At 52.7% G+C, this 21,825-nt stretch overlaps 1 protein-coding gene across 8 annotated transcripts in view; it reads right to left on the bottom strand.

The window, feature by feature from the left end:
* The window catches only part of LOC100661118 (integrin beta-7), a 37,840-nt gene that overhangs the window by 3,596 nt on the left and 12,419 nt on the right, over positions 1 to 21,825 (bottom strand). For 3 of the 8 annotated variants that reach the window (XM_064284169.1, XM_064284170.1, XM_064284171.1), the window contains 15 exons: positions 17,373 to 17,521; positions 16,839 to 16,980; positions 16,022 to 16,182; positions 15,621 to 15,797; positions 14,869 to 15,073; positions 14,264 to 14,422; positions 13,322 to 13,464; positions 5,660 to 5,863; positions 4,039 to 4,240; positions 3,774 to 3,944; positions 2,880 to 3,121; positions 2,335 to 2,493; positions 1,925 to 2,020; positions 1,688 to 1,777; positions 69 to 215 (listed from right to left, as the gene is read on the bottom strand). In XM_064284169.1, the coding sequence (XP_064140239.1) occupies positions 69 to 215; positions 1,688 to 1,777; positions 1,925 to 2,020; positions 2,335 to 2,493; positions 2,880 to 3,121; positions 3,774 to 3,944; positions 4,039 to 4,240; positions 5,660 to 5,863; positions 13,322 to 13,464; positions 14,264 to 14,422; positions 14,869 to 15,073; positions 15,621 to 15,797; positions 16,022 to 16,182; positions 16,839 to 16,980; positions 17,373 to 17,521 (2,447 nt within the window). Of the gene's footprint in view, positions 1 to 68; positions 216 to 1,687; positions 1,778 to 1,924; positions 2,021 to 2,334; positions 2,494 to 2,879; positions 3,122 to 3,773; positions 3,945 to 4,038; positions 4,241 to 5,659; positions 5,864 to 9,626; positions 13,465 to 14,263; positions 14,423 to 14,868; positions 15,074 to 15,620; positions 15,798 to 16,021; positions 16,183 to 16,838; positions 16,981 to 17,372; positions 17,522 to 18,116; positions 20,869 to 21,825 lie in introns of those variants that run through there. The other 5 variants (XM_064284167.1, XM_064284168.1, XM_064284172.1 and 2 more) reach the window with 5 other exon arrangements.

Below are 21,825 nucleotides of genomic sequence, written 5' to 3'. Positions count from 1 at the left end.
CAATTTCCCACTCCTACCCAGTCTTAAATCCCACAGCCTTCCTTCTCCCTCTCCTGGCTGGCTCTCACCGTCTGGTTGATTCGGACGTGATTGCACTGGCCCCGATCCCCAGTCTCACCCTCCCTCTTCTTGGGACCGCCACACTGGGATTCGTAGGAGATGTGGACCCCAGGAAGGGGTGAAACGTGTTGAAGGGTCACAGTGGACGACAAGCTCTATGGGAAGACAGGGAGTGAGTAACCGCATGAAGGCAGGACTCCAATTCCATCTTATGCTCTCTCCAAAAAAAAAAAAAAAATCATTGTTGAGTTGATTCTGACTCATGGCGATCCCATGTGTTGCAGAGTATGCACCCCATAGGGTTTTCATGGCTGTGACCTTTTGGCAGCAGATCACCAGGCTTTTCTTGCAAGGCACCTCTGAGTGGGTTCAAACCACTGATGTCTCAGTTAGTTGAGCACTTAACCAATTGTGCTACCCAGGGACTCCTTATATTCTCTCTCCAGCCACTCCAAATTCTGCCAGAACCCTGCCCTCCAACTGCCTTGGTGCTCCTTCTACTCTGCCCAGTGAGGAAGCATTTCTGGAGGAAGGAGCTGTGCAGAACTGTGAGTGGAGTGCATGGGGATCCTCGAAGGCCTGGACACAACACTTCAGTGTAGCTGCCAGCAAGGGCCTGCTGGAGGGTCAAGGGCTGGCCAGACAGTAAATGTACAGTGACTATGATTGTCAAACTCCAAGTCAGGAAACACAACCTGTGTGCATACAAGGTCTAAAGGGCAGAGTCTTTAAATTGGGTTTGTCCTGGGAAATTTCATGTTGTCTCAAATTTTCTCGCTGTGGATTTAGGACACAAAATTTAGGATGATAGTCTCTGTCATCAAGGAGTCCCTGGGTGGCACAAAAAGCACTCAGCTACTAACCAAAAGGTTGGTGGTTTCAATCCACCCACAGGTACCTTGGAAATAAGACCTGGTAATCTACTTCTGAAAGATCACAGCCATGAAGACCCTGTGGAGCACAGTTCTACTCTTACACACATGGGGTCTCCATGAGGTGGAATCAACTCGACAGCAACTGGACTGGCCCCTAAGTCAAGAAGCTCACAGTCTAATTGCGGAGATAAGACCTAAACCCAAGAAACACCAATTTTTATGGTTCCTTCCACCTGTAAAATTGTGTCTATGGCTCCAGTGAAGTATATCTCTGAATTGTTTACAAGCTTATTGGAAGCTGGCTTCAGGTGTCACATTTTTTGTGTACAGACAGACTGGGGACATATGCCACCCCTTTCATTTGTGATCTGTGCGAACTTGGGCAAGTGACTTAGTCTCCTTGTGTCTGCTTCCTCATCTCTAAAACAGGGGCGATATTAGTTACCAAGCAGAGGTTTGGGTGGAGTTAAATGAGATAGCAAACAGGATGTGCACTTAGGACAGTGCTTGGCATGAACTAAAAGCTCAATGAATGTTTTCTCCTTCGACTGGAGCAGGGCTCCATGCTTTGCATACAGCATACACTAAAGATTTATAAATGTAAGATTGAGTAACTAACTGTTAATGACAGTCACATGCAAACTGTAGGGTGGAACTCCGGAGGGTTGGACCAAAAGGTTAGACTCTCTTAGTTCTGCCACTTCCATCTTTCCCCAGTGCCCAGCCTCACACCCCACACCCCAGGCCCTCACGTTATAAGCATCCATGATGAGCTGCAGCACATTGCTGGAGTTCTCGCTCAGCTCCCCAACTGTGGATTTAGGAATCAATTTACTCAGCTCCTGGATTAAAAGAAGTGGCGGGGGGGATGGGTTACAGCTCTAGGTAGATAGACTTCTGGGGGGTCTGGGAGGAGAGCATATGGGGAGGGATGAGTCTTTGGGGGAAATGAGAAAGGCTGGGGGGTTCTGGCATTCAGAAGTTCTTACCTGGTAGACAGGCAGCGTGGCACTGGTGACAGCGAAGATGGGCTGGATATTTGCCGCAGAGAGGGCCTGGGCTACCTGACCCACGGAGGGGTAATCCTGGCGGGGGGGATAGTTGGGGACAAGGTGAGCACCACAGTTCCCCCCAAACACACAAGGTGCTCTCAGCCCAGGGAATCCAGGAACCAGAGTTCCATCAGCAGGAGGAGCTCTGGAGGCTTGACGAGGAATAGGGAGTGGGGAGAGGGTGGGGTGACACAGGTTTCCTGTCTGACAGCTGTGGGACACAGAGAAGAGGAACTCCTGGGGAACACAGGAGGGTGGTCACCAGGGAGGAGTGTGAAACTGGGGGCTGGGAGTTCTGGAGGGAAAGGAGGTATGGCTGAGATGAGTGGGGTGAAGGCAGGACTCACAAACTCCGGGCTGCGGCTATAGAGGCCATTGCTGTCCAAGTGGCAGCGCCCATCGCTGGGCCTGAAAATGCCACCTAACTTCCCATCCCCAGCTGTGTGGAATGTGTCATCTGAGGTGAACACCAGCAGCCGGGACACGTTTCTCCAGCCAATCTGCTCCTGGGATGGGGGGTGGGTGGGGAGTCTGTGTACCTGGGCACAGCCCTTGAGCCACCCCAGCCATCTCTATGAGCCAAGGATTTATTTGACCAGTCTTGTTTTGAGTCAGTTTGTCCATCCCCCATCTCCAGTTCCCTGCTTCTCTGTGCCCTCCCCAGCCCCCCAAACAGGGCTGCTGTCAGTGAGAACCTTCCGATGAATTGGAAAAACATGCTTCTTCCTCAAGACACTTTATTCTAATCTACAAAGAAATCGTGAACATAAATATGCACACCTACAGTGACTACAATATGAGTGACGCCCCCTCATTTATGCATTATACAACATAGGTGGCAGTCCTGGACCCAAATGGTCCTCCAGGCTCAGATCCCGTCCCACCTCCTTACCTGGCAGACTGCAGCCTGCAGAATGGCGTCAAAGCCACCTTCGGGCGAGTCCAGGTTGCCAGACACATTCTGGAGCCCCACCTCCCGCTCAAAGACCTTCGCCTCAGTCGTCAGGGACAGCACATGGTGAAAGCTGAAGGGTGGCTGGCAGGGCTCGAGCCGGGTGGGACAGGGGTGGCGAAGCTTCGAAGGTACTGTGCTCACAAAGGGCAGCACCGTTTTGTCCACAAAGGAGCCAAAACCTGGGAGGAGGAGGTGTGAAGGCTGTGCCAGAAGTCACTGGGCAGCAGCCAGTTGAAGGGGTCACTGCTGAGGACTCAGAAGGAGGGAGTCCATGGGAAGGTGAGGGAGCAGCTATAAAGGAGATGATGGAGAAAGTGCTCCTAGAGGGCCGGAACCCAGTACCTGGCAGGAGCAAAGGGGTGAGACCACCAGCCAGGGAAGTGAGGGTTGGAGGACAAAAGGACGGGACTGGGACAGAGCTTCCTGATGGCTGAGGAAGAAAAAGGTGAAGGTGTAGGGTGTAGAAGCAGCACAAGGCAAAAGAGGGGAATTTTGAACGGGGGAGAGGTGAGCGCAGAATGTGGAGCCAGAGACTGCAGGATCAGAGTAGTATTCAGGTTAGTGGGTCCAGCTGTCAGATCTGGAGAGCTGTCTGAACACAGCCTCACTAGACTCTGGGCCTCAGTTACCCCAGATAAAATAAGGGTCATACAGTCTCAGAAGTCCCCTTTACCTCAGACCTCGAAGATGGGTGTCTTGGAGAGAGATGTCAGAACCTGGGGGCTGGGGCAGGTCGGGACACTTGTGTGTCCAGTTGTCAGAGGGTAAGACTGCGGTAGAAGTCAGGTCAGAGACAAGGGCTGGCGGGGTGGGGGACAGCGCTCTGCTCACCAATGCGAACGGAATGGGTGACCTCCTGCAGCCTGAGCAACAGGTCGTGCCCGAGCTGGCGCACTTGCTCCAGGTCGTCCTTCATGGAGTAGCTCAGGTCCATGAGGTAGTACAGGTCCACTGGGTAGCCCTCCGCACGGAGGAAGCGGACCTGGAGTCGCTGGGGCTCCCCTGGTGGGGGATGGGGGAGTCGCGGGCGCTACGTTAGTGGGGAGCCTTTGGAACCCAGCTCAGACCTCTGCCCGGCCCCCCGCCCCTAACTCACCTGGGCGCAGCATGACCCGGACCCGCTGCGGAGCCAGCTGGACGGTCCCTTCGCCGCGGGCGCCCTGGCTGAACGGGTAGTCCTGCAGCACCTCCTGCCGGCTGCGGGGCTCCTCCAGCTCCTCTAGGGGACAGCCCCGGGCCAGCAGCTCCTCCCGCCCTGCGCAGCGCCGCTCCTCCGCCTCCCCCGACGCCGTGAAGTTCTGCGCAGCGAGTGGAGGCACATCGGGACCCCTCACCTCCCCACGGGTCCTTCAACCCCGCTTCTAGAATCACCCTGCACTCGTGCCCGCTTCTGACCCCTCCCCTCTCAGTCAGCAACCTGAGCCCTTTTGATACTCTTTCCTGCCCTCCCTTCCAGTGCTACCCTTCATCCCTTGTCCTCTCCCCCTGTGGGAACCCCACTTCCTATAGCACTCCTACTCTCCTACCCTTATCTTGACTCCCTCTTGCGCCAGTCGCCCACCCTTGCCCTCCACCTAGGGCCACAGACTTCCTCTTGAGATCTCAGGGACATGACTACCACAAAAGAGGGGCAGCCTGGCCTCTAGCCCAACCTCTTCTACATGCTCAGGCTGAAATGGGAAAGGGGTTCGGCTTAGACCCCACAGTTCCTGAGAATAGGAAGCACAGGGACAGAAAGGAGACCCTTTCACTGCCCCCTGCCCCACACGTGTGTCTGGCACCTCTGGGACTGGCTGAGAAACCACAGGGGAAGGAAATGGTTAGAGTGGCTTCTCAGCTGGCCTAGGTGCCAGCCTCTGGTCTGAGGATTGGAGGAGGCAGACACAGACCTGACTGTCCCAAGAGCCTCAACTCCCCTCCCCTAGCCTGGCATCTCTGCCTCTCCAGCTCCCTCTGGCTCTGGATCTACCATCCTGTCTATGTGCCTTTCTCCTGGGCCCTCTCAGCCTCTGTAACTCTGCCTCCTTGAGTTTGCCCCATCTATTATCTCTTGCCTGCACTGATCTAACTTCCTATCTTCCTGTGATACAGTTCTGTCCCTCACCCCCAGCCTGGGCACCCATCATGCCCTGCAACTCAGTGAGCCCTGTCTCTTTTTGGCAAAAACAAAGAACACCCTTGTTTGAACATCCCCTCCTTAACATCCCCTTCTCAGCCAATCACTCCTCACTTAGGGCTCAAGCCTTACCCCCCAAGCCCACAGGCTTCAAATCCCTTCCCACACTTACCCAGCCAGTCACAGGCTGCTACACACCCAGGAACATAACCCTTCCCCCCATAAACACAGACTCAGAAACTCCAATCACTTTCTCACATGTGTACAGGTTCCTCCAATTACCTCTACACAAACATGAATTCTTACAAACACATACTTTAGCCACAGTCATTGCCATAGGCCCTGTCCATATGTACACAAATATGCACACACAGCCATAAGCACACATGCTCTGGAGGCTTGTATGCATGTGTGTGCCTCCCCCAAAACACGCACACACAGGAATCCTATGTGCACAAACTCACACGCAGGGCTGTGGAGTGCACCCAGAAAATGACACACGTGCCCACACCATCACACATAGAAGCCTTGCTTACACATACACCCAGGTTGCATACGCACAGATATACATACGGTTCAAAGACCACAGGCCCATCTTTACCAGTTGCTTGCACCACGCACAGCTGGGGTGTGATAGGATGCACTGCTGGCAGGAGGGGGCTGGCTGGCAGGACCCCAGCAGAGACAGGTCAGGATCCCCCCATTCTGTGGCCTCCCCTAGAGATGGGATCTTGGTGTCCAACTCCCTCTCAGCTCTGCTCAGGGCCAACAGGGACCAAATGACCATCGATAAAGCTACCATGGCCTGTAATAGAATGTAAAGGGGAACATGTCAGTCCTCCCTCAGAGTAGACTCCCAAACTCTCAGTCCTCTAAACTTAACCTGTGGTTGTCACTCTCAGAACTCTACCCCAACTCCTTATCTCCCCTCATAGTTTCACTTCCCCTGTGGATCCAGCAGTTTCTTCAGGATGGCGATAAGGGACATTTACAAGTCTGGGGTAAGGGCCTCAGAGAAGACCTGTCTCTCCTGTGTGCAGACTCCATGAGTCTACCCCAAAAACTAATTGTTGGCTAGGGTCCATTCCGACTCATAGTGACCCTATAGAACAGAACTGAAATCTTTAAGGAAACAGATTGCCACATCTCTCTCCTTTAGAGCGCTGCCTGTGAGTGGGTTCGAACTGCTGAACTTTCAGTTAGCAACCAAGTGCTTTAACCACTGTACCACCAGGGCTCCTTTCCATGAGTCAAAACACATTGCTGTCAAGTTGATTCTGACTCATAGCGACCCTATAGGGCAGAGTAGAACTGCCCCATAAGGCTTCCAAGGAGCAGTTGGTAGATTCGAACTGCCGACCTTTTGGTTAGCAGCTAAACTCTTAACCACTGCGTCACCAGAGTCCCTCCATGAGTCAAACCTGTTGCTATCAAGTCAATTCTGACTCACAGCAACCCTATAGGACAGAGTAGAACTGCCCTATAGAGTTTCCAAGGAGCGCCTGGCAGATTCGAACTGCAGACCCTTTGGTTAGCAGCCATAGCACTTAGCTACTACTCCACCAGAGTTTTCTCCATGAGTCAAGGGTGGGCAAAATAGCCTAACCAAAGTCCTGGGAACTGGGCCTGGAGGCAATAGGGGCTGCACTCAGGCCTCTTCACCAAGACACCAAGCCATAGTGGAGGTAGAACCAAACGAGAAATGGACCAGGTTCTAGCCCTGCCTCAGTCACTCACTGGCTGTGGGACATGGCAGACTTTCTCTCTGGGCCTTAGTTTCCCTATCTATAAAGTGAGGGAGGTGAATAAATAATCTGACAGTGCTTTACAACTTTCACATTCTTGCACTCTAAATAAGGGATTCTAAAGGATAATAGTAAGGGATTCAACGAGTCTGAATAAGGGAAGGAGGTCAGGGGTAGGGAGCAGAGGAAAGATGGCTGAAGCAGAGGAGAGAGTGTGTGGAAGAGGCAGAGAAGGGTAGCTCTACTTGACTCACATGGTAGCAAGGGGAATGAAGATTAGACCACAAGAAGGACTTTCTAAAGGTCTGAGATGAGAGGAAATAGGCCAGAAGTGGTAAAGAATTTTCTCTTGATTTTGCACAAAGAAGATCTACATTAGCGAAAGAGTCTGGAGGCAGGGTAATTAATTCCTGGTCATTAGAGGGTAATGACCTCTGTGATGACCTAGGGTAAGATCAGGCAAACTCTGAATTTTTTAAAACTTATTAACAATTTGAATAGGCAATCCATTCCCATGATTCAAAAAAGTTAAAAAAGGTATATAGTGAAAAGTCTCCCACCCCTACCCCCCATCCACCCACTCCAAATATATAACCATTATTATTCATTTCTTATGTACCTTGCCAGAGATTGTTTTCTGCATACACAAACATGTGAATATATATTCTCTTCAAATGGTAGAATACTTTATACCCAGTTCTGCACCTTCTTTTTTTTTTTTCTTTTTTAACTACTTTTTTTTGGAGATCTTTCTACCTAAGAAAATGAAGAGCTTCTTTGTTCATTTGTACAGCTACATAGATTTCCACTGCATGGATATGTCATACTGTACATAATCAGTCCCTTAATGATGGACATTTAAATTGTATCTAATTTTTCACTATTATAAATCAAAATTCATGTGTTGATCATTTCACATGTGTACAAATAAACCAGTAGGATAAACGCCTAGGATAGGATTTGCAAGGGCCAATAGACAGTAGCGTTTGTAAGATCCATGGGATACTGCTGACTTGGCCACCTTGGGGATAGAACCTGTTTACACTCCCATCAGCAGTGCAGGAGAAAGATCAGGCAACTCCTTGCCATAACGCATCTGCATCTTCCTCAGCCTGGGCCTAGACTCAGATCCAGATGCTCTGCGTGGAGTGTGGGGTGCCAAAAAGTCGTTGGACCCAAGCCCTGCTCCCCACCACCTGTGACCCCAGGTGCAGAGCGCAACACATCCTCTACCCCTCTGTGCAAAGCCCAGCCCAGGGCTCGGCCTTGGTGTAACCTCAGCCCTGCTTGCTCTGCACCCCTGTGGTCAGAGAGACTGGGGGATGCTGCAGCAGACAGCCCAGTGTTGACTCATCTCTCATAGGTGGGGCCTCACTGCCACACTGATTTCCCAGAATAGGGCAAACCCAGAGACCCCCAAGCCCCCCTCATCTCCCCCTAAAGGGGGCCTTCGACTCCCTAGACAGTTCTCCCCAATCTTCTTCCAACCCCACCCCCTTCTCCTTGCCTCAGGGATACATGCCCTGCCACTCACTTTTTCTCTCCATCTGTCTGGTTCTCTCTCTCTCTCTGTTGTTGTGTGCATTCATAGCGACCCTATAGGACAGAGTGGAACTGCCCCAAAGGAAGGAGCAGCTCATGGCCTGAGCTCTTAACCACGTTGCCACCAGGGCTCCTTCTCTCTCTCTATCCCCTTCCTATTCAAAAATTTTATTACCTCTCTCTGCTGCTTTTCTCTACTTGACCTCTTCACACTTCTTTGTTTTACTTCCTTTTTCCCCTCTGAACCTAACCATAGAATGTCAGAATCTTCTACTTCAACTCCCTCTTTTTACAAATGGAAACCTAAAGCCCAGAGTGGTAAGTGACTGGCTCAAGGTCACACAACAAACTAGAGGCAGAGAAGGGACTGAGACAGGTCAAGCCGCTTGGATTGTTTGGGCCTTCCTCCCCTCCAACCCAGGCACCATCATCATCATCAAAAGTTGTATCTTCTTGGTGGAAAGGAGGAGTGTGCTGTCTGTCACATTATAGGGAGAGCAGCTAGGGTCACGTAACAATGTATGTATAAATTTTTGTATCAGAAACTAACTTGAGCTGTAAACTTTCACTTAAAGCACAATAAATTCTTTTATAAAATTGTGTCTTCTCCCCACTCCCCTCTTTCCTGAGGATTTTCTTCACTCTTTCCTTCTCTTTCCTCTATGGTTGTCCATTTTCCTGGACTCAGTTCTGACTCCAATACACCCTTTACTCCCCTCTTAGCTGCTGCAAAACAGAGGCTCTTCCCAACCCAGCCAGGCCTCCCAGGTCCGGCAGAAGCCTCCACTGCCCACTTAGAGTCACAAGGAGGGGATGGGCTGAGCAATTGGGCCAAGTCTCCCAGGAGCACGGAATCTGGAGGCCAAGGTGCTGATTGGGAGGAGGTCTGAGCTAAGGTCAAGTTACTGGGCAGCAGGGATGACAGCTGGGGAGTCGTGTTGGGAGACCCCTACCTTGCCATTGTCCGTGGCACATGGCAGGCACTCATAGACACCCCCACCTCCTTTTCCTTCCTCCAGTCCCACTCTTTGGAAACTGATGCAAAGAGATAGGTGTGGGTATGTGCGTATGCATGTGTGTTTGTGTGTGTGTGTAGGGGTAACACTGAAGGAGAGAGCAGGAATGGGGCACTCAGGAATGCAAAAAAGAGTTCAGAGCCTTTCTGTCTAGGCAGGCCCCTGGGTGTCTTCAGGTCAGAGCCCTCTTCCCGGGAGGTTGGGACCAGGTGGAGCCTGGGCTTACAAGGAGAAGAGGCAGGAGGGCTGGTGCCCTGGTACTCACAGGTGCGTGCAGAGCAGCCCTTCCTCCAGCGGCAGTGGCAGGCTTTGTGTACCGATCTGCAGCTGCATCAGTGGGTGAGGAGGCTGCAGAGGAGGAAGTGACACGCCCTGGGGTGGGGGAGACTTGAGGGTGTGGGAGTGACTGATCTAGGTGAAGGTGGTACAGATAGGGTTGGGGCTGGGGCGAAAGAGTGAACGATAAAGGGATCTGGGAGAAGGAAGCAAGAAAGCTTACCTATTGAGCTATTGAGCACTTACCATGTGCTGGGTGTATCATGACCGTAAACTAAAAAAGTTGCCATCAAGTGGATTCTGACTCATAGAGACCCTGTAGGACAGAGTAGAACTGCCCCACAGGGTTTCCAAGGAGCAGCTGGTAGATTTGAACTCCCGACATTTTGGTTAGCAACCAAACACGTAACCATTGTGCCACCAGGGCTCCATGATGTTAAATAGATGTTAGTATTTGCCCCCATTTTAGAGATGTAGAGATTGAAGCTTAGAAGCAATAAGTAAAGAATTTAGCCCAAGGTCACATAGCTAGTTAAGTGGCTGGAAGTAGACAGCCAGCCTTTCTTCTGAGGCACCTTTGGGTGGACTCGCACCACCAATCTTTAGGTTAGCAGCCAAGTGTGTTAACTGTTTGAACCACCTACAGACTTTAGGAATATGATAAAAATAAAGTAAAAAACCGTTGCCTTTGAGTCAATTCTGATTGGCAGTATTTATTTTTTATTTATTTATTTTTACTGTAGGGAAGGAGATATGAAAAACTATTGATCATTGCTTAACTTCAAGGGCTCTGGAGTCAAAACTGCCTGGGTTCAGATCCCACCTCTACCACTTATTAGCTGTGGGATCTAAGGTAACTTACCCCTTCCTGTGGTTGTTTTCTTATCTGTCAAGTGAAGCTCATAGGATTGATGTAAAAATTAAATAATTCATATCAATTGCTTAGAACAGTGCCTGGCATGCACTAAGGGCTTGGTAAGAGAAGCAGTAGGGATGAGAAGTAATGGAGGTGGGAAGCAGAAAGACTTTGAGAAATACAAGGGCTAGGCAGCTAGAAAGTTGGAGAGGGGGAAGGGCACAAACTCAGGCTCTGAGAATGAGATTGGAGGTCCCAGGGGCCAAGATGGGAAGGCCTGGAAGAGGCAAAATGAGGAACTGGGAGAAGCAGAGTGTACTGAGGCAATCTTGAAGCCTGCAAGGAGATCTGCTTGCAGGTTGATGAGATTCGCCCCCTGCCCACGCTTGACCACAGGGAGCTTTGAAAGGAAACTGAACCCTGAATTCTGGTTCACAGTTCTGTTTCCCCTACAGGCACTCCTTGAGGGGAGGGACCAGCTCCACAGGACTCCCTGCTGTAGCCACAGCACCTAGCACAGTGCCCATCTCACAGTAGGTCCTCAATAAATGTCAGATGGGTTGTAGCTGCTGGTAGGAGGCAGTTGGGGGAGAAAGGGCAGTGGGAGAGGCTCTTCTACCCTGCCCCCACAGCCAGGGAGGTTACCATGGCAATGGCCCCTCCTTCCCCCAGGCCCTGTGGTTTCCTCTGTAGCTTCTTTCACTTTCTTCTTCTGCTTTGCCCCCACTCCGCTCTCCTCCCTGTAACCCTCTATCCAGCCTCCACATCCTCAACTTCCCTCTCCCATATGCACACAGATCACGGGTGAAGAACGCCAAGGACAAAGCAGGCAAGGCACTGTCTCAGGGAAGCAGGTGGGTCACAGGGGAGGTAAGAGGCCAAGGGAGTGACAGTGAGGTTGGAGGGGGTCCAAAGGCAAAGCATCCTAGGGGCAGGGAGAGCTATTAGGAGAGAAGGTAACAATGGGGTCATAGAGGGTGAGTGGAGGTCGGTCATGGGGTGAAGACAGGAATCAGAAGGGGTAGAGGGAGTGAGTCATAAGGTGATAATGGGGTCACAGGTATGAGTGCTCTCTGGGTGAGAGGCTGGGATACAACAGAAACACTGTAACACATGCAGGCTGTGCTTTTAAACTTTTCTAGGGCCAGGAACCTCCCTAAGAACAAAAGGAGAGTGCAATGGACCCTTCCCCAGAAAAGGGCAGATCTGCACATACACATAACTGGGAGGGGAAGGAGGGGAACATGTTCAGAGACCTCTGAAGCCCATTCATGGCTTCCCTGAGGTCCATAAAACTCACTGCCATAAAGTCGATTCCGACTCATAGCAACACTACAGGACACAGGAGAACTGATGCATAGGGTTTCCAAGGAGTGGCTGTGGATTAGAACTGCCGACCTTTTGGTTAGCGGTTGAATGCTCAATCTCTACACCACCAGAGGTCCATAGGATCCAATGTTAAGAACCACACTTCTTGACTGGGAGGCACCTGACACTCGGTTGCCCCCACACCTGGCCCCATCTGGTTCAGGTGCATTTTCATCCCATTTCCTTTGTTCGTCTAAGCAAGCTGCCAAATCCAGTAGTTTAGTTTACCCTCGTCACCCAGCTCCCTCTCCATCCAGCTTCCCAGCCCATTGGCCAGTCATTTCCCCTACCACCTCCTAGAGGGAGCCACATGCTATGAGTTTCCATCACTTTATTTTGCAAAAATAGAAAACTCAGCAACACGCGATACAGCTGGGTGGAGGGGAGATGTAAACAGAGGGGTAGGGGACAGCACCCTGACCCCCCAGAGAAAAAGGGGAGCCAGTGGGAATCTTATTCGGCAGCTAAATACAAACTGGGGATTGGAGGAAGAAGGGAGGAATCACAGGGGCCCCGGGCTCCCCCTCCCAAGACCCCTGGAGGAGGGGTCAATTCCAGGGTGTAAACAAAAGCTAATAAATAAATAGAGGCTTCCTCTGGGTCAGGGTGGGATCAGCTAAGCAGCGCCTCTCCCTGGGCCAAGCTGCTCTGGGGTCAAGGGGGAAGGCACTAAGGGGAGAGGGATCCCCTGGCCCCTCTGTAGTGTAGGAGGGTCCCTGCCCCATGGCTGAGATGGGGGGCAGAGGGAGCCCAAGGCACATGGCAGGGCTGGGGGAGGGGCTTGTAACGGAGGGCACAGGGTAAACTCTGGACCCAAGCAAAGAGGTGCAGACTGGACCTGCATCTGTCCCTTTCACCCTCTGGCCCCCACAGAAATGCAGGGTCCAGCCTACCCCCACCCTGAACCTAGCACAGGGATGGGTGCACAGAGGGCAGCGTGCACCCAGCAGGTGCATTACGCAGCATTAGGCACCAAGGGTAGGGGCAAGAGAGTGGGCTCAGCCCTCCCCTTGTACCCCCATTTGGTCTCTAGTGTTCCCGTTTGCTCCCAGAGGCCTAAGCACCTGGCAGGGGGAGGGCTGTGAATGGCAGGATTTTCCTCCTGCCCCAGGGAGCCTGGGACCCTGGTATCTGAGGGGCAGCGCTGAGATTTTAGAGTCCAGACCCAGGCTCACCCCTCTGCCCTCTCTCCTGGTGGGAGCAGGGCAGGCCCCCGGAATTGGAGGGGGAGCCAGTCAGAGCAAGAAGGGGGTGAACAAGGCACCCCTGGAAACTTTGGCAAAAACAAGGAGCTGGCTGGAAGGGGTGGGGAGAGGGCAGAACAGGTCCTCTCCCAGTCACTGATGGTGTTTGGGAGATGGTCAGTCTGCTGCCTGGAGCCCCAACCCCCACAGCAGGGGAAGTCAGGGGCCCTAGTCAGGCTGGGGGCTTTGGCCCCCTTTGCCCTGGCCCCTAGGAACCTCATCCTCGCTGGAGGCCTTGGGATGAGGGCCAGGCTGCGAGGAGTCGTCCTCAAACATTTCGGGGTTCTCCAGCATCTCCTGGATCAGGGGAGGCATTGGGCCTGGAATCTCCATCTTCAGGGTAATGGCCCTTTCTGCTCCTGCAATGAAGAAGCAAAGAGACTCAGGGAGACAGAGGCACATGCCCATTGAGGCCACTTACCTTTCTCAACTGTCCTTTGACTCTCTTCTGGGTACCCCCAGCACAGGCCTGCCACCTCTTTGTCCTCAGCTCATCCTTTCCTCTACTTGAGGGTTGCTGTGGGTGACTCTTCTGCCTGGACCCTCTACCTGGTCTTCTCTGCCAAGCCGACTGCCTATTCATCCCATTCCTTCAGGACGTCTTCTCAAAGATCACACTGCTCCCAACTTCCAGCTCCAACCCTTAGGCACCCCACCTCTAATGTTCAAAGTTTGCCTGTTGTTCCTAGGCCCATTCTTAATAACATTTATAGTAATAGCTAATATTTACATAACGCTTACTATGTGCCAGGCATCCTCCTAAACAAGCACTGTCCAACAGAACTTTCTGTGATAATGGGATATCTGCTCCGTTCAACACAATAGTCACTGGATACATGTGCCTACTTAGCTTTGAAATGGGGCTAATAAAACTGAGAAATTGATTTTTAATTCAGTGCAGTTCCAAGTTCACTGGGTATTAATTCAATTCTCACAATAACCTTAAGAGGTAGTATGGACATATCTCATTTTATAAACAGGAAAATGGGTGTACAAAAAGTAAAGGGATTTTCCCAAAGTCTCCCCGCTAGTAGGTAGCCCCAGTGTAGACCTCCTGCTTCTCAAGCCCTCTGTTCTTGTCTTTTCCTGTCCACCTGTCTGCCTTGGGAGACCAGCAGCTCCAGGAAGACAAAGAGGGAAAGCTCACTCCTGACTAACCCTTGGTGCTGATGCCCCGGAGGTCGGTGATCTTCATGAGCATCCTTGGGAACATGTAGGGCTGGCTGGGCCGCCGGCGCCGGGTGTACAGCCTCAGGGCTTCCAGCAGTGGCTCCTGAAGCTTGTCTACCTTTTCAGGTTCCTCTAGGTCCATGCGGTCTGTGATTACAAGTACAGTGGAGTGAGAGGGGCAGAACCTGAAGGAAGGGGAGGACAATGACAGGTGGCTAATCCCCAACTGACCCTGCCCTATGGGCCTCCAGACCTCAAACTCTGTTCCATCAGACCCTCACCTATCATCCTTGAGCCCCACCCTGCTCCAAGCCCTGTACCTTCTCCCCTTCAGTAAGAGGCTTACTATGAGACATCGACCCAAACACCACTCCTGCCTATTTCAGCACCAATATCTGGCATCTCTTCAGCAACCCCTGGGTCTGCCATTCTTTTTTGTCCTGTGTTGCAGGCTGCTAGGAAGCCTGTACTAGATCAGAGAAGTCTGTGGATGTGGCCAAGGCCTATGGCCGGGTCCCAGTCAGCCAAGACAGAGATCAGGTATGGGTGTGGTGGGAAAGAACCCAAGCAAATACCAGGGGGTACCCCTGCACCTCCGCAGATGAGACAGATGGCACTGAGCAGCCCTGTCTCTGTGTCATCCATCTCCAGCGGCAGGAGTTGCCCAGCAAAGGCAAAGACGAGGTCTGTGAGGGGCCCGAAGCCGGCATTGTGCATCTGGGTCCGGTTCAGGGTCAGCCCATCAGAGAAGGTCATGGTGTCCTGCTCTGGGGTGTACCGCGTGCAGATCCGCAGCATCTAGAGGAGGTGGAGAAAGGGGTAGGGTTATTGTTGGCTCTGGAGAGGGCCATATATAGTGGATAGGGAGTAAAGGGAAGATGAGTGGGGGGAGGCACAGCAGGAGGTGTTTGAGGAAAGCAAGGAGGTTGGGTCCAGACCAAGTGCCTACAGCAGGCATGGGGAGGAATGCAAAGAGGTGGAGGAGCTGATACTTGGGAAGGGGAGGTCCTGAGAAGACAGGAGTTGGCAAGGGGTCCAAAAGTCTAGGACCAGTCTTACGGGCAGGGTTAAGAGAAAAAGAGCTTGGGAATCTGGTAGAGGAGGTCTGGGGAGTCCACGGTTTGGGGGGAGATCAGGAAATCTTTGTTTGGACCAAGGAATTGTTGAGCGTCTCATATAAGAGTCAGGCTGTGGAAAGGGTTTGAATTTGGCCAAGTCTGGGATGTAAAGTGCTTTCAGAGTTGTAAAAGGCTCCAGTAGAGCTGGTCAGGGAGGAATGAAGATACAGAGACCAGAGAGGAGATGCTCAGCTGGGTGGCTGAGGTAGGTGCAAGGCCCAACCTACCAGGATGTCCAGGCAGGCAGCCTTGAGCAGAGTGATCTGGTCAGCAATGCTCAGCCCTGTAAAGCCGGGCACCCGCTTGGCAAATTCCACGATCTTGATGATGCACTTGGTGGCCAGCTCACTGAACTTGTCCCACAGCCCTAGATCCAGCTGTACCCGGTGGTCTGCACTGGAGTTCTAGCGAGAAGAGAGGATTGGAAGGCATACTAAGGCTCACTCCTGGGACTTCTTTCTTTCCGCCAATACCCCAAACTCTTCCCTCTGCATACTCCCATGGTACCCCTTCTGATGTCTCCTTGTCTCAGTGCCAGACCACAGCCTCCAACACAACCCCTACCCATTCCCCAAAGTGACTAGCGCCTGCCTGCACTAGGGCTACACAGGTTCCGCAGGTTCCTCACCGTGGTGTATTTGCCCAGCTGGCAGAGTGAGGGGAAGGTCTCCTGATGGGCTTTGCTGACCTTGGTGATAAGTTCTTCTAACTGGGGGCTCAGCTCATAGCTGTCAGGTGACCCTTCTTCCTTCACCTCTTTCTTCTTCTTGTTCCGATCATTCCGCACGGCTTAGGAGTGGAGGAAGGAGCAAGAAGAGTCAGGCCCCTCAGAACTTTTGTCTGGGTGTCCTCTCTCACCCTGATTTAACGTGCTCAATTCCAACCATGAACATTTATTCCCTGGGCCCAAACAGTGCCTCAGTTTCCCCATCTCCTAGATTAACTCCTACACCCAGGCTGGCTCTCCCCAGCCCCACCCAGGGCCTGCAGCCCCTGCTCCCTCCCCAGGCCACTTGGCTCCATCCTGCCCTTCCTGTCACCCTGCAGGAGCTGGGGAGGGGGGGGCAGGATATGCAGGCGGCAGGATATCCACTTATAGCCTTGGCAGCACAATGGCAGGGGGGAGGCACCCCAGATACACTTCAGGCTCAGTCCTGTGGATGGGGGAGGGGACTGGCAAGCCCCCCACTTCCCCACAAAACAAGGGGAACAGACCCTAATTCCCATTCACTCATTTAGAGGAAGGATTAAGCCCAGAGGGTAGAGGGGGAAAGGGTGAGGTCTTCTGGGTATAGGAACTAATCAAATAGGACTGGCCAGGGAGAAGGCAGTACCCCAGGGCAGGCTAGGTCTCAGAGGTCAGGGAGAGGCGGAGCCGATGGGAAGAGGGTGGCCACCACAGGGAGAACGGGAGTGTTCCTGCCCAGGCAGGGCTAGGGGCCTACCTTCCTTGGACATGCCTACTTCGAAGCACTTCTGTAGCCTGCAGTATTGGCAGCGATTCCGAGTCACCTTGTTGATGATACAGTTTTTGTCACGGTGGCATGTATACACCATGTTCTTCTGGATGCTGCGACGGAAGAAGCCCTGGAAGAAGACCGAGACCCACCATGGGGTTGCCGCTCCTGCCCACAGGAGGGGTCCCTGCTGAGGAGGAAGGGGGTAGGCTCTGGGTTTTTCTCCTTTTAAAGCCCACGTTTGTGAAATTGAGGAAATTCCTGGACAGGCTAAGCAGCCAGGTGTAGGAGGTGGTCACTGAGGCAGGATGCTGGGAGTACCAGCCTCTCATAGGCCTTACAGGTTGCCCTGGGCCTAACCCAGTAGTCAATCCAGTAACCACCTGTGTGCAAAAGAGCCCCCTCCCACCCCACATGTGCCCACTCCCCCACAGCACTCACCCCTCTGGTCTGGCCCCTGGTCTCTGATCTTACCCAGGTTAACTCCAGACCCCAATCCACCCACCCCCACCACATACACACCTTGCAGCCTTCACAAGAGCTGACACCATAGTGGTAGCCAGAGGACTTGTCATTGCACACGAAGCACGGCTTGTAGACCCGAGGAGGTGGAGGAGGTGAGGGTGAGCTGGGTACCATCTCCTCTGAGCTGGTGCTCTGCGTCTCCACCGCTGGGGGGAAAGGAGTGATGTGAAGGTTGGGGGAGAAGGACCTCTCAGGTCTCCAGGAGTCCTCATCATACATACTCCAATCCACTTCCTCCTCCAGCCCAGTGGTGACAACGCCATCACTACCACAGTGCACTAGTCCCAACAAACATGGATAGCCCTACAGAAAACATTCCAAGAAACCCCCTAACAACCACTATTACTACAGCTCATTGGGATCCTAGCCCACCTCTCCTGGTTTGGCCAACCTCTGCCACAATAATGCCAGCCCTAGCCCTATATGACACTGCTCAATTCTCTAAATTCCAGGCCAAGGCCATCCTAGAAGTTAGCTTCTCTGGGCCTCAGTTTCCCCAACTATAAAGTGAGTTAAGGTATGGCCCTGCCAGTTCTGCAGTCTCTAGTAGCCCCCAGGTCTTTCCCTGTCACTTTGGCCACTCTTTGTCAGGTAGTCTACCTCCCACCATCCTCCTCCCCATGATACAATAGATTTGGGGGCGGCAGGCAATTACAGGCCACCTGTAGCTGGCAGCTGGAAGAATGACCTGCTGGGATAATCAGTAGGTAGAACAGGACCTCATTTTCTCTCAAGTAGTACCGGGTAGATAATCCTCGAGCTTCTCCCTCATGTTGTTGTTAGCTGCCATCGAGTCGGCCCCCAGACTCATGGAGACCCCACGTGTTAGAGCAGAACTGAGCTCCATAGGATTTTCTTGGCTATCATCTTTATGGAAACAGATTACCACCAGGACTTTCTTTCGCAGTGCTGCTGGGTAGGTTCCAACCGTCATCCTTTTCGTTGGTAAAAAAAAAACTCATTTTCGTTGAGCTGATTTTGACTCGTAGCGGCCCTATTGGACAGAGTAGAACTGCCCCAGAGATTTGGTTGGTAGCCGAATGCTACCCAGGGACATTTTACCCCTCCTACCATTCCTCGAATAACCGCTAATGTCCTTTTCAACAAAAGCCACTGAAACAGTGAAGCAAATGGGATATAGATGTCAGGAAGGTAGGTCAGGGGATATGCAATGGCCTTATTTTACACCTGAAGAAACTGAGGTCAAGAGAGGGAAGTGGCCAGCCCAGAGCCACACTACCAGTAAAAGGAGGAGGCAAGGTTCTCTGGTCTTCTAACTAGATCTAAATGCCCATGAGGCAGAGAAGCTGGGGAATGGGACACTGGGGTATTTGCTTAGATCCTCAGGTGTAGAACTGTTGGGGGTGGGTACAGCAAACCAGAGAAGTCAGGTGACAGTGGGTATACAGGGCTGATGGGGGAGGGGATGTGTCTCAATCACAGCTCAAAAGGGGTCTCAGCCCATGCCTCAGATAGCATGTGGAGGGCACCCTCTTTGCAGGGGGCTGCTGAGTAAATCTTTTTTGTGTGTGTGGTTGATCTTCAGAGACTAGGAGAATCTATAAATTATTCAACCTGTAAAACCTGTTACCCAAACCTGGAAGGCCCGATTTAATGCAAGAAAACCCTAAGACCTCCCTAAAAAGTATCCCATACGCCCAGCTCATGAACGTCTTCTTTCTAACCCTCTGCAGCCCGCCTGGTAAGAAGTCTGCTCAAATGCAGCCAGAAGGGCAGAAGGAAAGTCCAGGATGCCTAGGTTCCAGCCTAGCTCCATCCACCCAACGAGAGGGAAGCCCTCCCCACCCCCAACACACACACACACACACACTCAATTAACATAAGAATCCTGCTGGAGTGAGATTCCCCCATGAAAAAGGAGAGAAAGCAGGGAGGAAAGAAGGGCACTTGGGTCTATTCAAGACTGGGGGCAGGGGACTCCAGAAGGGCTCCTGTTAAGAGATGTGGGGAGGGCTGGGATATCTTTCAGGACCTCCCCTCCTCTCCACAGGCCCACCATGTTGTCCTCTGAGGGTACATGTCTGCCCAAGGGCCTGTGCGTGGGGTGGTGCTCACTCCAGTGCTGACGCTCTCCTGCCCGCAGAGCGCTGCCTCATTTCCTCTCTTACGCAAGGGTCTGGGTGCGGTCAGACTAGCATGGGGCAGTGTCAGCCAATTATAAGACTGGAGGCCACAGGGAGGCAGGCCTGGGGGCAGCTTTTCCCATCTAAGTGGTACTGTCAACCCATTCTCAACACCCCTGTGGCACATTCCCGGCTCCCTGAACCCTAAAGCGCATCCCAGTGACTCTGAGGTCAATTGGGGGGTGGACGGTGCAAGAAGGCAAACTGAATCTACTCCACCTGGACTCCCTCTTCAGCCCTGGGCTAAGACCCACCACGGGGATGCTGCTTCTGCCCATGGCAGGAACCCCTTGGCCGGACTGGCTAAGCCAGGGCAGGGGCCCCTGCTGAGGAGGAGGGGTGTGGGCTCTAGGTTTTTCTCCTTTTAAAGCCCAAATTGCTGAAATTGAGGAAATTCCTGGCCAGGCTGAGCGGAGCTTCAAACAAACTCTTTATAACCGGCTGTAAACGCTCCCAGCTGCGAGGCCCAGGCTGAGAAGCCCAGGACTCTCGGTCTGACACACATCTCCCTGGAGAATGGAGAGACACACACTCTCTGAAATGACAACAGCACATAGGGCACAAACCAGGCATATCGATGGGCTTTTATACCACGACCAGACCCTGGCATAGAGGAACACACAGGCAAAAAGGCACACTCATTCGAGCCGCATGAGGGAGGTGAATGCACAAGTCACAAAGCCGATATGCAACACCAGCACTGGAGTTCGTATTTGCAAGTGAGCAGCTACCACCATAAAAACACCCAGCCTGCCAACGCAGCACCAAGACTCCAGCCTCCAAACATGCACAAACACACCATCCGGCCCTCCCCTCAGAGGACCTCTTTCCTTCCCTGGTTTAGACACACAGGTCTAAACTACTTTCCCTCTGAAAGTGTGTGGGAGCAGGCCCGAGGCTGGTTTTGTCTGGCTCACCAGGACCCTAGAGGCCAAATTATTAGTCCAAATTTAAATACAAAAACATAATGCCAGCCTGAAAAGGGCTGGGGTCTCCACCCAGCCCCCACAAAAAGCCCTTCCTGGGAGATTGCCTCTACCTTCGCCCCCACCCTCACCTACCCTTGTTTCCCATCCTATTGGGCAATGAGAGGAAGATTAAGAATTCTCAAAGATTTGGTGCAAAGCAATAGTTCGAGGCTTTCTCCACCCTTTAAATGCCACACTTTTCATTCTTGCCTCATCCCAACCAAGACTACGGTCTCCTGTTTGCCACCTCCCTCTTCAGGCTCCCAGTCTTTAAATCTGAGCAGTTCTGTTCTAGAACCAAAGACAAAAAAAAACAGCCTAACTTGTAAACAGCGCTGCCGAGTGCCAAGGAGCGAGGCGCGTTGGCGGGGGCTCAGTGACCCGGCGTGCGCACTCCCCCAGCGCCCGCGCCCCGCCCGCCGCCCGCCCCTTCTGAGCGTGCCCTACACCCCTCGTTCCTAGACGTCCGCACCGGGGCTGCAAGCGCAGCTCCAGTCCAGGGCAAATTTGGGGGGGTGTTTCAGGCTTCCCTCTCGGCCCCTCCCCATACCTCACCCCCGCCAAGCACTGTGGCCCAGGCTTCAAAGACGCCTCTCATCTGGACTTCATTTTTACTGCCTCTCAGTCAGTCCCCAGCTTTTTATTACCGGTCTGGAAAGGGGTTCCAGGGCCCCAGGCCTGGCATCTCCCGTTTCACAGAGGGGAGAGGATGGATATTTGGGGACCCAGTACTTGTACTCCCACTGCCATCTCCAGGCCACCCCACTGCACACACAGACTTTGCTTTAAACTTTCCGCTTCCTGCTGAAGTTGTGTGGGTTGGAGCCATAGGGAAAGTCACTGCTCTTCACACAACCGCAACACACATTTACAAACTTTTTTCTTTCTGAAATGGGGCGTGGGGGCAGAGCCCAGCTTTCTCCCTATGCGCACAGCCCCTTCCACGCCGCGCGGAGGACACACAGGATGCACTCTCGCACACATCACTTTCCAAAACCGCCCCCGCAGCCACGCAGGGGCACACGCCCTCCCGCCCTCACGCCACAAACATCCCCCACACAGGGCCACGCGGACCTGCCAACCCTGTCCGAGGGCGACAGTCCGTGGAGAAACCCCTACACCTACACCCACACGCCCTAGGGAAGGTGCTGCATACTCCAGGGATTCGCACGCTCTGCAAAATATCTTTTACACTCCCAGCTTCCCACACGGACTTTACAAAACGCCACCCACGGTCCTTCGGGCGGCAGACTTGCGGGCACAACTACCAACACATCTCGGTCTCTCCCTACCCCCAGGAACTCTGGAGTGGCAACAACCATACATCCTAGCTAAACA

The sequence above is a fragment of the Loxodonta africana genome, chromosome 4 (assembly GCF_030014295.1).
Source record: "Loxodonta africana isolate mLoxAfr1 chromosome 4, mLoxAfr1.hap2, whole genome shotgun sequence".
Taxonomy (NCBI): Eukaryota; Metazoa; Chordata; class Mammalia; order Proboscidea; family Elephantidae; genus Loxodonta; species Loxodonta africana.
Note: the sequence above shows the minus strand (reverse complement) of the source record. Positions and strands in the feature narration are given on the sequence as shown.